The 16966-nt window shown below is 41.1% G+C and overlaps 1 protein-coding gene across 1 annotated transcript; it reads right to left on the reverse strand.

The window, feature by feature from the left end:
• Positions 1-12029: 12029 nt before the first annotated feature.
• Positions 12030-14222, reverse strand: LOC125136747 (disintegrin and metalloproteinase domain-containing protein 20-like). Its single transcript, XM_047797537.1, has one exon. It carries the CDS (start codon positions 14220-14222, stop codon positions 12030-12032), a length of 2193 nt encoding a protein of 730 aa, XP_047653493.1.
• Positions 14223-16966: the final 2744 nt, after the last annotated feature.

A 16966-nucleotide genomic window follows, 5' to 3' on the forward strand; every position in this document is an offset into this window, starting at 1 on the left:
AGAGGGAAAGGGAGGAGTTCCCGTTGTGGCGCAGTGGTTAACGAATCCGACTAGGAACCATGAGGTGGCGGGTTCAATCTCTGGCCTTGCTCAGTGGGTTAAGGATCCGGCATTGCCGTGAGGTGTGGTGTGGGTCGCAGACGCGGCTCGGATCCTGCCTTGCTGTGGCTCTGGCGTAGGCTGGCGGCTACAACTCCGATTAGACCCCTAGCCTGGGAACCTCCATATGCTGCGGGAGTGGGAAAGTATTACCTGAATGAGGGTATGGAGGTCCCCAGGGCCCACACTGATGCTGAAACAAGAGGTTCAGGCAGCTGCTTATCACCCACGAGGAAACTGCATTCAGTGGTCCCAGAGGTGCCCAGATCCTCTCCCAGAAAAGGGACAACAGCCCCTTGGGCACCACTGAGTCTGTTACTGACCTGGGTTCTTGACCTTGCTAAATCAATAGAAATTGATGAGGCCAGATAGGAAAATTCAGGCAAGGCTTTGCTGGGGCTCCTGCTGCAGTCAGGGGCGTTACAACAAACAACAGGTTCCCTTGCTTTCTCACTCGCTGGGGGGAGGCAGCGATGGGGGTGGGGGTGGGGAGAAAGCAGTTGCCTTATATGGGGTAAGGGCATGGGGGGAGGGGTCCTGGGATTGGGCCAGAGGGGTAGATTAGGTGGTCTGCCCTCCCCTTTGGTGGTGTCCTATGCAGAGGGCATGCTAGTACCCTGCTTTTGCTTACAACACCCTGTTTTTCTCTCAGCTCTTCAGAAGTGGCAGTTGGGTTTTTAGTTTTTTAATCTTCTTGCCCATAATTTGCCCCAACTGTGCATGTACATGGTAATTTTTAGTCCCTTATAGTATCTTTGTATTTTGTCGCTCAAGGAGATCTTTGTCCAGGGGCAAGCATAGCAGCCACTGCAGCAAGGATCCTAGGTCCCAGGTCCCAGGTCCCAGCCACAATTTTCTTAGCAGAGAATTTAATGCCCTTTGTAATACAACTCTGGCCTGCCTTTTCTGCCACTGTTCTTCGTCCACTCCATGCTCCATCCTGGAAGAGATATTACCCCTGAGTGTTGCATGAACTTCCACATCTTCAAAATGCAGCTTTAGGGACACCAGGTTCTTGAGGCCTCCCTTACCCCACAAGCAATGTGGATTATTTCCTCCTCAGAGCTCCATTAGTCTGATGAAAATTTATCACAGACCTCTATCACACTGTATTATTGATTTCAGTGTACAAAGTCATTGTCGCTCCAAATAGTATATAATAAGCACAATGAAAAAAGGATAATGGAAAGAACATTTCAGAGTTTGAATTTGAACCTTGGAGTTTCATTTTTGGTTCTGGGTTTGAGAAAATGAATCAACTCCTACCCCCAAGGCATTACCTGAATTGAGCCAAGGATGATTTTTACTTATTTTTATTTTAAAATTTCATATTCTTGAGGTATAGTTGGCTTACAATGTTGTATTAATTTTTGTTGTACAGCAAAGTGATTCAGTGATACACACACACACACACACACATCATTCTTTTTCATATTCTTTGCCTTTATGGTTTATCACAGTATATAGAATATAGTTCCCTATGCTATACTGCTATACAGTAGGACCTCATTTATCCATTGTACATGGAATAATTTGCTTCTGCTGGTTCCTAAACTCCCAATCCATCCCCCCACCTCTTCTCACCCTTGGCAATCACAAGACTATTCCCCATGTCTGAGTCTGTTTCTGCTTCATAGATAAGTTCAGTTGTGTCATATTTTAGATTCCACATGTAAGTGATATCATATGGTATTTGTCTTTCTCTTTCTGACTTACTTCACTTAGTATGATAATCTCTAGGTCCATCCATGTTGCTGCAAATGACATTATTTCATTCTTTTTAATAGCTGGGTAGTATGCCTCCGTGTGTGTGAGCATGCGTGCGCGCATGCGTGTGTGTTTGTATCTCACATCTTTGTCTATTCATTTGTTGATGGGGACACAGGTAGTTTCTATGTTTGAGCCAAGGAAGATTTTAGAGTGATCAGCATAAGGTTTATTAAAGCAAGACTACTAATTCCTTCCCTGACCCCTAGTTCTCCAATCTGCTCCACAACATCTCTAAGGAAGAGACAACTTGCAAATCTGGGGACTGGAGCAATAAGAAAGGTGAGAGAACTTAGCCTGAGAGGTTAAGTCACACTATACAGTTGGTAGTGCTGTGAAAAAAGTATGGAGATTATGAGAAAGAGTCTGGAGCAGTTGTAGAATATAGAATTTAGAATTGCAGGGATGGCATTGTAAACAGGGTTGTTATGGTTGTTATGGTTTATGAACAGAGTCTCCTTCAGTGTTTTATTCCTTTGTATTTTGAGTGGTTTGATGTATACCTTTTTGTTGTATGTTTGTTTAATTCATGTCTGTGCAGAGATGGAACCATATACGACCACAGGATTTGCTAGAGAATGTACTGTGAAGTACGTAAAATTTGTATGTGGCATTGCCTCTTATTCACTTCCTTTTGATAATTCAGAACTCATACAGCATCCAGATTAGTTAAGTGTATTACGTCTCCAGCTTTTCCTCATATCTTAGATGACAGGGGCTCTGTTCTAAAAGTCCAGACCTTTTCCTACCTTTTCACTACATAAAACATCACGTTATAGATCTGACTCTAATAAAGCCCAGCACTCAGCTAATACTTAGTAAAAGATTAAATCATATGCATATAATCTAAGTGATGCTACAGCTAATAATCTTTATCCTTTTTTCAGATAAAGTATATATTCAATTTAAGTAAATATAGGTCTTCAGTCTCCCATTTATTCAATCATTCAAATAAGTACTTATTAAGAGCCTTGAATTGATCTTGAAGAGCAACTGAAGAGTAAGAATTAGAAGCATGTGGGAAGATTTTCATGAGACAAAATTGGGGCAGTGAGGAATCTAAGCACCTAGCAAATAATAATATTCTCACTGTAAGCATCACTACTGTATTCCTCAATTTCTCTGTTAAACCAGAATAAGTGATATTTATCATTATTCTCACAAATCTCACAAAAACAAAAGAGCCCATCAGGATAGCTTCTGTTGCCTTCTGGAATATGACTCAAATCCCATCTGTGTGTTTCTAGTGTTAATAAACACTCAAAACATTGACCCAGCCATCTTAACTGCCACATTCCTATGTGGAAGTTTACAAAAATTTACATCCAGGAAACAAGGCATCTCTACCACCCCTGCCAGTCTGCCAGGACTAGTATGTTCTTGATGTCTAGTCAAGTTGTATTATTCTTCAGCATCTGCTCTATCATCACTTAACCCATGCAAGTATATGGGAGGGTTGTTATCAAAATCACCAGTCTTGAATGCTTTAGCACTGAAATGAAGTTTTAGAATTATGGCCAAATGTAATGGCTATGGTACAGAAAGACTACTTCATCAATTTTATGGTTTCATAACTGACATCTCATATATAATTTAATTCACTAGAAAAACCCGAAAATTTTGGAAGAGCATGATTCCAGGCTCATTTTACAGGTGAGCAAATTGAAGCTCAGAAAGGTTAAAAGTTACATTTTGTGAGCTAGTATACATGCCCCAACTTGAACTAAACTTCCTATAGAATTTGACAATATTGACTATCTCCTCCCTCGGCTTCCATGGATGTTTGGCTCCCATGCATCCTCTCCATCTCCAAGATTTCTTTTGTCTTCTTTAGCCTTATAAACCTTAAACTAAAGTTCTTTGCTCTCTTCCCCCTCTGCTTTTTTTTTTTTTTTTTGGTCCAGTGACTCTCAAACTGAAGTGTGCACAGAACCTACTGGAGTGTTTCTTAAAACGCAGAATGCTGTGTCCCATCCCCAAGGTTTCTGATTAAGATGATCTGAAATGGGACCTGAAAACTTTATTTTATTTGCTTATCAGGGCCACACTTGCAGCATATGGAGGTTTCCAGACCAGGGGTCAAATTGGAGCTGCCACTCCTGGCCTCCACCACAGCTCACAGCAATGCCAGATCCTTAACCCAGTGGGAGAGAGGCCAGGGATTGAACCCACATCCTCACAAATTCTAGTCATGTTTGTTACTGCTGAGCCATGATGGGAACGCCTGGATTTTCCAAAGAGTTTCCAGATCCTGCTACTGCTGGTGGTAGTCTGGGGACTATACCATGAGAACTACTGCTGTATCCAATTTTGCTGGGTAACTTTCACTTTGGCTTAAAATTTTATCACAGTGTAGATGACTTCTGGTACATTTCCAGTGGCCTAACTGGTTTTTTAACACCTTTAAGTCAACATTCCACAAAGATTGCTTTTGGAGGGTGCAGGGAGTCTTTCCATCCATTCCATCTAATTTCTCTTTTCTTTCCTTTTCTTTTTCTTTCTCTCTCTCTCTTTTTATTTTTTTATTATTATTATTATTTTGGTCTTTTTAGGGCTGCATCTGCACCATATGGACATTCCCAGGCTAGGGGTCAAATCAGAGCATCAGCTGCTGGCTTATGCCACAGCCACAGCAATGCTGGATCTGAGCCACATCTGCAACTTACACCACAGTTCACAACAACACCAGATCCTTAACCCACTGAGCAAGGGCCAGGGATTGAACCCGCAACCTCATGGATCCTAATCGGGTTCGTTAACCACCAAGCCATGAAAGGAACTCCTATCTTCACTTTTTAAAATTATTTTTGCTGCCCTGACTGGGTGAGTTCCACTTACCTCCCTTCAAGATCAGGAACCTTTTTGTCTGCATCATCCGGTCTGCTGTTGAACCCCTCTTGTGTATTTTTCAGCTAAGTTATTGTATTCTTCAGCTCTGTGACTTCTGTTAGGTACTTGTATTTTCTCTCTCTTTGTGGAAATTCTTGCTGTGTTCATCTAATCTTCTGCCCAGTTCACTGAATATTTTTTGTGATCTTTACTTTTATCTCTTTATCAGGTAAATTACTTTTCTCTGTTTCAGTAAGGTTTTTCCCCTAAGAGTTTATCTCTTTCATTTGGAAAATATGCCTCTGTGTCTTCATTTTGATTTACTCATTGTGTTGCTTTCTACACAGGAGATAAACAGCCCTCTCTCCCTTCTGGAAGAAGTGGCCTTGTATAAGAGTAAATCTTGTCGTTCAATCTTTGCCCAGCTCCTTGTCATCTTTCAAACCTTTATGTTTGTCCAAGCAGGCTATTATATTTTTAATACTCCTGGAAGTTAAGGATGTGCCAAGACCTGTCAGTATTTCTAGGAGAGGATCTCACCACCTAGACTGAGGCTGTTTGGAAGCCAGACCCTCAGGCAGCAGCTTCTAGAGTATGCACATATATATAGTCCTGTGGGCCTGGAGGTGTAAAACGTACCAGTAAGGTGATCTGGCAGTAGCCCTTGGGAAACAGTCAAAAATTGAGGATCAAGATGAAAGTATGAGCTCTTTTTTGGGACTTATCAATGAGCTGGAACAAGGCAGAGGGAAGGCACCAAGATGTAGGTACCCACAGCCTATATTCCTTGAGAGCAACTCAATAATCCAGTAAATTTGTGTTAAACCTGAACTCTGCCCCTTAGGTCAAAGCTTCAGAATGAGAAAAGGGGCCTCCTTCACAGAAAGCCTGGAGAGTGTGCCTCACTTAGCAATCTTCACAGTGCCCTGGGGGTGTAAGCCTGCCAAGAACCAGCAATCTGATTGACACAGTCCCAAGAGGACTGCAAACCATCCCCCACTCCCAACTGTCCAGCAGAGCCGGGTGAGCAAGGGGCATCCCATGGGTGGCAGCTGCAAAAACCAAGGCACCAGACATAAAAACTAGGTCACCAGCAGTACTGTCAAACTGCCCTTCAAGAGATTCTGGTGCACTGGAGCAGAGCAGAGGGAGAGTTTAAGATCGCGCTCACCACCCAAGGTCTCTGGAAAGCATTATAGGCAGCCTTAGATGAGTGTTTAATTAGAGACCTGCCCTCAGGCCACAGTCATCATGATTAACTAATAGGTCTCCACAGAAAGACAAGGTTCTTGGGTCTGTTGCCCTTTGCTGTACCCTGCAGGTGGTAGCTGTTTAAGAACTCTTTCTCTGTTGGCTACAGCCCTGTGAGAACCAAGAGCATAAGCCTCACTGGGCAATGTAGGCAATGTAGAGGTGTCCCCTACCAGCAGGCACAGAAATCTGGGTGCCCGATAGAGGGGTATGGGTTCCTTTCCGGGTGACCTCAGTTATTAGAGTCCCAAGGGTCAGGAACATAAACTTCAAAGATCTGGGCACCAGACACATTTAAAAATCTCCCTAGCAGAAGATACTGGTGCTCTAGAGCGTGGCAAAGGGAGAGGAGAGAGATAGCACCCACGAGTCTCTATCCCTGAAGAGTGTTCCAACAGGCCCCCAGATGTGTGTTAAATTAGATGCCTGGGCTCCTCAGGTTGATGCTTTAATAGAGTCAGGTGATGCTCCTTCATTTTACTTTTTTGTTTTTATTTTTTTAGGTTTTATCTGTACAATTTTTATTTTGTATTATTTTATTGATTTTGAGATATACTTGACATGCAACACTGTATAAGTGTACAGCATAACGATTTAACTTATACACATCATGAAATAATGACCACAATTAGTTTAGTAAGCAACACTCTCATGAAGACACAAAACTAAACAATTAGAAAAAAAACTGTATTCTTTGTGATGAAAACTCAAGACTCAGTGTCTTAAAAACTTCCATACATAACATACAGTAGCATTAACTATATTTATCTTGTTGTACATTACATCCCTGTATTTATTTATCATAAACTAGAACTTGGTACCTTTTTACTACCTTCATCTCTTCCCCTAAACCTGCCTCTGGTAACCACAAAACTGATCTCTTGTTTCTATGAGTTTTTTTGTGGTTATTTGTATTGAAGTATAATTGATCAACAAAACTATATTAGTTCCTGATACATGGCATAGTGATACCATGTTTCTCTACCTTTCAAAATGCTCACCATAACAAGTCTATCTGTCGCCATACAAAGACGTTAACATAATTATTGACCATATTCCCCACACAGTACATTTCAAAACCAGGACTCATTTATTTTAACTAGAAGTCTGTAACTCTCACTTTCTCCTCCCACACCTCTTCCCTTGCAACCATCTGTTTGTTTTTTCTCTATATGGCTCTGTTTATGTTTTGTTATGTTCGTTCATTTTGATTTTTAGATTTCACATGTAAGTGAAATCATGCACTGTCTTTCTCTGTCTTGACTTATTTCACTTAGCATAATACCCTCTAGGCCCATCTAGAGGGTTGTCACAAATAATGAAATTTCACTCTTTTTGATGGCTGAGTAATAACAATAATAATAATAATAATAAATATATATATATACACATTTACACATTATTATGCCATATTCTTTATCCATTTGTCTATGGATGGACTCTTAGCTTGCTCCCGTATATTGGCTGTCATAAATGATGCTGCAGTGAACATTAGGGGTGCATATATCTTCTCAAATTAGTATTTTAATTTTCTTTGGATAAGTACCCAGGAGTGAAAATACTGGATTGTATGGTAGTTCTATTTTTAATTTTTTGAGGAAGCTCCATACTATTTTCCAAAATGGTTGTACTAACTTATATTCCTACCAACAGTGCCCAAGAGTTTCCTTTTCTCCGAATGTTGCCAACACCAGTTATTTGCTGTCCCTATGTTGACAGCCATTCTGAAAACTGTGAGGTGATATCTCCTTGGGGTTTTGATATTTTTGGATTGCCTTCTTTTACTAAGAAAAATGAAGAAAATTAAACACCTGCTGATAAAGCTGATCAGTTGTGAGGATGATGCACTTGTCACTTGTAACACAAACTTTTGGGGGGAAACCTCAAAAATGTATCAAATATATTTATCTTCAGAACAAAGTAAATAGTTTTTTTTTTTGGTTTTAATTTTGATATCCCTAATGATTAGCGATGTGTACACATGAAAGTAATGCAATGTTATATGTCAATTATACCTCAATAAAAATTATAAAAATGCACTGGTGCCAGGGTCAACATCATCTCTAAGTTCAGTCATGTCTCTTCTCTCTAGTACAGTTTGACTCTAGGAAATATTGCCACATATCAGTGTTTGTTAAGAGCTATGTGGATAATAAGTTATCTCAAGAAACAGAGGTCAGGAACTAGGCCCATCCCAGTGGAACCCACTGCCTGCATTACTATCAGATATTCAGCAGCAACCACTCACACGGGGCACTGCAATGACCTACTGAAGACACTGCCAAAAACAGCAGCTCAGAAACCATATCCTAGACGGATGGAGTGCTGTCCTTCAGGGTACAGTGTTGTATATCAAATCAAAGACTGCTATGTGGTACTGTACATCCATTATGAAAGACACATGGGATCAGGAAGTCAGGAATAGAGAAGTTGGGTGGCCCTCCTTACCGTGTCTCTTAATGATCCACTGGTGGTTTTCTGCCAGCACTCCCAGCAACTGTGTGTTCCCCAGGTCACACAGGGAGTGCACTCTTGTCGGGAACACAGCATGAGTGCCATGGAACTGCAGGCTACAGCTGCCATCAGGGCCCCTCAGTCATCCTTTGTCCAAGGACTAGCCTGTGAGAGGAAGAGTCCCATTAAGAATAGAGCAATAGACGCTGTGTTCCAAGGGAGGTAAGGCTGCCAATCCTCAGTTGAGGCTTGGAGGATCATCTGTGGAATCCAGTGATACACTTGGCCAACTCCTGGAACTCCTTTGGACAATGGTACCTGTGAATGGACTTGAGTAGCAACCTTGACCTGAGAAGTCTCAGATTCCTGGAGGACAAAGGTGCAAAATTTCAAAAGCAACAAAATAGAGAGTCCCCTGTTTCCCCTTATGTTCTATTCTGCCCCATTTATTTCTTCTTTCTTACAAGCATACACCCATAAAACTACCACAAGCCTTGCAAAAGCAGTTCTCAGCAGTAGTATCCTGGGGGTTATCGGGACTCCTCCAAGGGGCAGGATAACAGGAAGGAGTCTTGTGCACTAGTTTTGGTTAGAGGTTAAACTGCTGCTAAAGTTAAAATATAGCAGTGACTCCAATTCCTCCTATCTTATAAAAATCCTTGGGAATTCCCTTGTGGCACAGCAGATTAAGGACATTGTGCTGTCACTGCAGCGACCAAAAGAAAAAAAAAATCCAAAGCAAACAAAACAAAGAACTCTGACCCTGCTTCAATAGTGAAGTCACGTGGTCTGATCTATAGTTGTTCTCTGATATGGTTCAGCTCAATGAAGCCTTACCCTCTACTGGAGTCACATTAAGTCTTTTGTAAAAAAATAAATGGTGCCATTTCCTGTGAGAGGGTGGAAAATGTTCCAACACTACTCGGGGAGGTTAAAAACATAATCCATCAAAAAACCCTAATTTTCTTCAGTGTGGAGGTTAAATCCTCCTCCTGTTCTCAATTGCTTTGTTTTTGTTTGTTTTTTCATAGCTTGGATGTTACGGCCATAAATCTCTTGAACTTTTGTTAGACTGAAGTCAGTCTTTTGCTTTTCTTGCGTTCTTTGGATAAGCAGGAAATTAGGCATTGTTCCTAACGTAGGACATTTTTCTCCCTCTGTCTCAGACTTCTTTTACCAGGGGAAACGCCAATCTACCCAAACTGCTGGAAGATGTGCTGTAGAAATATGGTCTGCTACAAAGGTCCTTACTCTATTAATTTCTTCTTCGCTGACTACCGTCTAGAACTGCAGTGGCCCTTTGGTTTCCTGGCCATGTTAAATTGTAAAGGTGGCAACTTAGAAGAAAGGACATTAGAATAGCCATCACACCACAGGCAGCTTACCTCCGCTGGTACAAAGAAGCCAAGAGAAGAAGTATTTTGAACTGATCCTAATATTTTGTGGCCCCTATTATGCAACTTTCACATTAATTCTTCCTGTCCCCGAGACCTGGTCTTTCTGTTTACTTATGTCTCTGTGTCTCACAACACCACTCCTTTCTCACCTCCCTTCTCACCTCATCCCTGTCTTCCTTTCAGCATCCTTGATTCTCTTCTTCACCTTCTGATGCTCCCTCTTACCTTTGCTCTGGAACTTCACTATTTCCTGGTGTGCCTCAGCCCGAGCAATAGGAACAACATCTCCCTGAGCTTTGCTGCCCTTGTTTGAGAATAATCCAGCTGTGTTAACTAGGCTGTAAGTATTCTCTCTCACATGTCTGGTATCAATTAGAAACTGCTTTTAAGGAATACCCATGTTGGGCCTTAACCTGGGACAGCCACTTTTTTTTTTTTCAGGTCTGACCTATACCTGAACTATCAAATGCTGTTTAGAAACCTAAAATAGACTGGAGATCACACCCATCCTCAGGTTAAACACTTAGTTCAACATTCTGGAACTAGCATGATAACCAGAGAGGATACCATACACACTCAAGTGTATGGTAGTATAAATTAAACAGCTTGAGGGAAACAAAAGATCCTTCACCAGTGCAAAACACATCAGTAAGGGTATGAGTAGATACTGGGAAAATGGAAATCACGAGAGAAAAAACAAAACAAAACAAAACAAAACAGGCTACAGGGACCACAGTTAGCATGTTTTGGCAAATGAACTGCTCGATTTAAAACAAAATGACCCCATCCAAGCTGGCCCTTGGAAGATAAACTTTCATCAATTACCGTTGTATCAACCAGCAATAACCATGTTAGCAAAAGGTCATCCAACATTGATTTTAATAGACATTGGTGCAAAGAGCAAATGCCTTAACCCATGTTTGACAAGGGGTAGTAAGACAGGGCTCAAACCTGTCATGGATGAAGATCCAGGTCACTCTACCAGATCAACCCCATGGACAAGAACACTGCCTAACAGAACTCTATAGATGGGGAAGTTGGACAAATTATGCTCCTCCACTGGGTTAAGTGGATTCTCTACTGCTGCAGCCTTCCACTGCCCTTAGGGAGCTACCCTCCTCTGGACTCCATGTTTTCAGAGAGGGGTTTGATGCAAGGTCTGAGGCATTTAAGTAGCACGAATAGAACGCAGCTCACTTATGAGACCTGCTTCTAATATTCTCTTATGTAGCGTTTGCTTCCTGTTTCCTTTTATGTAAATTTTGGCCTCTGTATATGTATCAGTCAGTCAGTTCCATCCTGCTGTGCTTAGGCCACTCCTGTGATTTTAAATGCGAGATGGTAGGACATTAACAAGTAGGGGCTTAAAAAAATCGATATATCAGCAATCAATGTCTCTTTGTGGGGTGGTTGGACCATAAAAGATACAAAATTCCAAAGTCATTATACTTGAAATACTTTAGTTTTAACACAACCCAAGGTAATCGTGAGACTATAATGTGAATGATAAAATCAATGTTTATTAAGTGCCTACCATATTCTAGGCCCTTCTTAAGTCCTTTCTTTTAACCATGGCAAAACCCTGGAAAACTACCTTTCATCTCTCAATGTCGCAGATCAGATAGAGCTTTGATTCTCTGAAAGCCAATGCCTTTGGGCAAGATCACGTACTTACCAGCTTGCTGAACTACAGTTTATAATCATGTGCCTGTGACACCAAATTTTCTATCTTCTTACTGTATCTGTCAAGGTGTCCTGTATGCCATCTTTTATGTTAGGCTTATTTAACACTAGCAAGAATGTGAACCAATAACAAAAATCTAGTATATTACCAACCTAGGAAAAGTCTAATGAACTATAAATGTCAGTTCAAACAAGATGTGCTACAGTCACATCGATAAAACATTAGTCTCACAACATAAATAAGTACAAGCTGGTGAATCTGATAGGTCCCACTGTCCTCTCTAGGGATAGTTAGACTATGGCCAGATGTAAAATATTAAATGCATTTAGCCACACAGCCTCTTTTTAAATTGCCATGTCATTTTATTTCAAGATAACAACTTCAGGATAACTATAGGATTATGTAATTATCAGAGTGATTCTGGATCATTTTTTCCCAGTAAGTGCCAATGTGATTTTCTCCATTTTGTGTGTTCCAGTTCGTATTTACTTGGGTCCAAGGCAGTTCTTTTTAGTAGATGTTTCCACATATCTCTGACCTATAACTTCTTATAGCTGGAAAAGTGCACCAACAACTACCGAAAGCAAAAAAAGGAAAAAACGAAGAAGCAGGAGAACTAGTTCCTTGTCTATTTCCGTTACTATTTTGGTTCCACTATCCGTGTGTTTATCAGGGGGAGGGCCACTATCTACACTGCCCCCTGCTCCTACGGCACTACAATTTGGTGGTTTCCAACCTTGCTGACAGTGACAGTGTTTTCTGTTGTTGCAGACTCCTCTGAAATTGCATTTCTGGACATCACAGTCAAACCTCAAGTCCGGATAAAAAGTACAGTTTTGGTCCTTGCAGTATTTTCCTGGACCACATGATGCACCATCAACTACAAGCCCCATTTCTGGTACTTGTGAAGAATGGTGTGCATCGAACCCAAAGCATGTTTGTGGTTTAACGTCGTGTACTAATATATGACGAAATGTAGTGTGCTCATTTCCACTAGGAATTTTGCTGATAGCAGTACAGTGCAGCAATCCGCAGTAAATATCATCTAATTCACATGGAACAGGACGACTTCCTCCTTGGTGCGGCTTCACCCCACAGTTTCCAAATCGGTCACCCTTGACATTCAATGTTTTATAGCACGCTGGTGCAGCATCTTTTATTTTGAAGCCAAAGAGGGCCTGACACTGCATGTCACGGTCACTACAGTTTCCTCTCACACAAACAGCCAGTGGTGAACATGGGGTTCCATCCTGGATATAACTGTCCCTTGGACAAGCATGCGTTGTCCCAGTACAGTATTCTGGTAGGTCGCAAATACCAAGTATATTTCTGCACACTTTTCCAGGTTGTGCATATTTACAGTCAATGCAGCAAGGTCCTTGATAGCATGAACTGCCAAGGGTGAAAACACAATGGCTCTCACAACACTTGTCCTTAGCACAGTCTTTTAAGGTGCCACAGTCACAGTCTTCCCTCAGATTTCTGATCTTATCACCACAACGAGGAGCCACATATGGAATATTATCATATGGTATGTTGCGAGCACTCAAACAACCATCCCACCTTCCGTTAACCCAACTGGCAAGTGACCCATAAGAACAATTGCTCATCACATCTAGAAAACCAGGCTCAGGAGCCATGACACATTTTGCTCTTCGGAAACAGTGACAACCTGATGTATCATGGTCACAGCCGAAAAGATGGCATATAACATGTGCTGAAAGAGATGCCCCCATAAATATGTGATATCTTGCTAGAAATATATATGATGATCCCCAGTTGGGTTTGCACAATCCGCTCTTGAAGGCAAAATAATTAGCATGGTGGGCTTTATCTCCAGTAAAAAGAATTGAGCAATCACGCGGATGTAGGTTATGGAGATTAATTTCCCAGTAGCCAAAGTGAGCTACAGCATTGTCAATAGACCTCCATTTTCCGGCACCTACTTCAAACTTTTCTGTCCTTGTCCATATGCACAACAAACGTACATGAACTTCAACAAGGTTATATAGAAAAATTGAATGTACTATGTTGTTTAAAATCATCACATTCTCAACTATAAGTGTCTGATTAGTCTGCTGAAGATATAATGAGTAAGAAACTGTATAGTGCATTTTTAAGGATTTCCTGTGTGGCCACCACATATACACAGGTCCTGCTCTGGGCATCTCAGCAAGCAAGGCCTCCTCATCTGCTTGATTTGTATCTTCCCCTCCAATCTTACATTTTTCATCCTCTCCGGGTGTTTTTTGTAACACAAGCAGAGAAATCACATGCTCAAATTTGGAAGACGCTTCCAGGGGTTTGATTTCGTAAGTGAAGTCGTCCACCTGGAGCATGCCACGCAGACCCCCATGGCAGGTGTCCAGTGTGCCCATGGACCCAGGAACCCCTTCCAGGTAGCCATAGTAGTAACAGTCTCGAGGGACAAAGGGGTAGTCCTCCTGCATGGCGCCTTGGTCATTATCGGTGATGACAGGGAAATGTCTGGGCAGCAAGCTTTTCTTGACTCTCATGTGAACCACATGTCTTTGGCCACCGAAGCGAATCTTGTAGGAGAGCTGGCCTTGTATCTCAGCTGTACTCACTCTGTGGGACACCTTCCTGGGGATCACAATTTCAGAGGCAGTGAAGCGCCATCCTGGTGGGGCATAGGAGCAACAGATCGGGCCCAGGAATAACCAGAGCAGAGGCAAGCAGGGATCACCTCGCAGCTGGGCCTGGGCAGAGGCAGGTCCCATGAGCGGGGAAGCCTGGGGCCAAAGAAACTGCAGTCAAGCGGGAGGCAGGCAAGGCTCTCCCTGGAAGAGCAACCTCAACGGCAGTATGGTCCTGAGGAGAGCAGAGAGAGGCTGGAGGCCTGGCATCCCCAGAGAGGTGGAGCAGGGACAGGGAGGCTGTTACATAACAATGGTGGACTCATGAGTAGGACGGGCTGGGCTAAGGATCCTGGCACAGGGGTATTAGGAAAAAACAAGGGAGAAATTAGAAAAAGTCTATGTTGAGAGGTGCCCTGGTCTCTTGGAGAAGTCACGGGAAAGAATAAATGCATTTGGTGCAGTCTTTAGATAGTTACTGACTTTTCTTTTTTCTTAACACAAAATGAAATAAGGCATCAATTTGTAACTAAAGTATGAAGTGGAGAAGAGAATGGATGCTTCTCCTTGTAAGAATTTTGAGGAGAAAAAAATAAACTCAAAATGGATTAAAGACTTAAACATAAGAAGACACCATACAACTCCAAGAAGAGAACATAGGCAAAACATTCTCTGACATCAACTGTACAAATGTTTTCTTAGGTCACTGTCCCAGGCAATAGAAATAAAAACAAAAATAAACCCATGGGACCTAATCAAATTTATAAGCTTTTGCACAGCAGAGGAAACCATAAACAAAACAAAAGGACAACCTACAGAATGGGAGATAATTACTTTTGAGGAACTTGCATATGGTCTTCCACAGTGGCTTCACCAATTTACCTTCCTACCAAGTGTTAAAAGTGTTCCCTTTTCTCCACACTCTTTCCAGCGTTATTAGTGTCCATTCTTTTTCTTTTTTTTTTTTTTTGTCTTTTTAGAGCCACATCTGTGGCATATGGCAGTTCCCAGGCTAGGGGTTGAATCAGAGCTGTAGCTGCCAGCCTACACCACAGGCACAGCAACGCAGGATCTGAGCCATGCCTGTGACCATAGCTCATGGTAACACCAGATCCTTAACCTACTGAGCAGGCCCAGGGGATCGAACCTGAGTCCTCATGGATACTAGTCAGGTTTGTTAACCACTGAGCCACGACAGGAACTCCAGTTATTAGTAGCCTTTCTAATGATGGCCATTCTGACTGGTATGTGATTGTACGTCACTCTAGTTTTGTAACTGTAAATTTTATTATATGCCAAGTATACCTCAAAAAAGTTGATTAGAAAAAATTTTGACTTTAGTTTCTTTTTGGCTTTTCAGACTATTGCATCATTATCCTGATCATTATTATCTCTTTTATCTCTTCAAAAATCATTTCTGCATAGAAATGACTCAACTCAAAATAAGGCAGTTACCATCAATAACTTTACTCCTTTGATTTCTCCTCATGTGGATCGTATCTTTTAGTTGGAACCAGTAACACACACAACAATATTTAGAAAAGAAGAATGTACTGCCACATAAATGTGCTGTATGCAATACTGGAGGATTTTTTAAAATCAGAGCAGCCAGGGATATTCAAGAAGAGACAGGTAAGATTGAACTCAGCTGGAAATGAATCACCATGAGCACAAAAGTAACTTCTTCTATTTTTCTTTTTTATCAAAGTGTAGCTGATTTACGATATTACATTGGTTTCAGGTGTACAACATGGTGATTCCATATTTTTATGTATTGCACTTATTTAAAGTTATTACATTTTTTAGTTTCTAGCTATTTTAAAAAACAAAGTTATTAGCCTTTAAATATATTATGCCAATGCTACTCCCTCCTGGTCTCCAAAATTTCTGCAGAAAAATCAGCTGATGGCCTTTTTTGTTTTGTTTTAATAATTGTTCTTTATTTGGCATAATCAAAGTGTATACAGATGAAATAATCCTGATGGCCTTTTGAATTAGTGTTTGCCTTTTCTTCTTATACATATCCAGATGTGGAATTGCTCAATCATATGTAGTTTCACTTTTAGTTTTTGACAAACCTCCATACTGTTTTCCATAGTAGCTGCACCAATTTGCATTTCCACCAACAGTTCATGAGGGTTTTTTCTCCACATCTTCACCAACACTTTTTGTTTCTTCTCTTTTTGAAAATAACCATTCTGACACATGAGGTCACATCTCATTGGGTTTTTATTTGCACTTCTCTAATGATCCATGATGATGAGCATCTTTTCATGTGCCTGTTGGTCATCTATATGTCTTCTTTGGAGAAATGTCTGTTCAGATTCTCTGCCCATGTTTTAGTCAGATTTTTTTTTTCACGTTGAGTTGTATGAGTTCTTTATACATTTTGGCTATTAACCCCTCATTGAATATATTATTTGCAAATATCTGCTCCCATTCATAAGGTGGCTTTCCACTTTGTTGATATTTTCTGTTACTGTGCAAGAAACATTTTAGTTTGACTAGGTTCCATTTGTTTATTTTCTGTTTCCTTTCTCTAAGGAGACATAGCCAAAAAAAAAAAAACCCCAAAAAAACAAAAAACTGCTAAGACCAATGTCAAAGAATGTACTGTTTATGTTTCCTCCTAGATGTTTTATGATTTCAGGGCTTACATTGAAGTCTTTGAGTTTATATTTGTTTCTGAGGTGAGAATGTTGTCCAGTTTTCCCAATACCATTTATTGAAAAGGCTGACTGTTCCCCATTGTATTTTCTGGCCTCTTTTTTTGTAAGTTAACTGCCATATAAATGTGGGTTTTGGTTATTGTAGCTTTGCAATATAGTTTGAATTCAGGAAGTATGATACCTCTAGCTTTGTGCCTCTCTCTCAAGATGTCTTTGGCC

This window comes from Phacochoerus africanus, chromosome 9 (assembly GCF_016906955.1).
Source record: "Phacochoerus africanus isolate WHEZ1 chromosome 9, ROS_Pafr_v1, whole genome shotgun sequence".
NCBI lineage: Eukaryota > Metazoa > Chordata > Mammalia > Artiodactyla > Suidae > Phacochoerus > Phacochoerus africanus.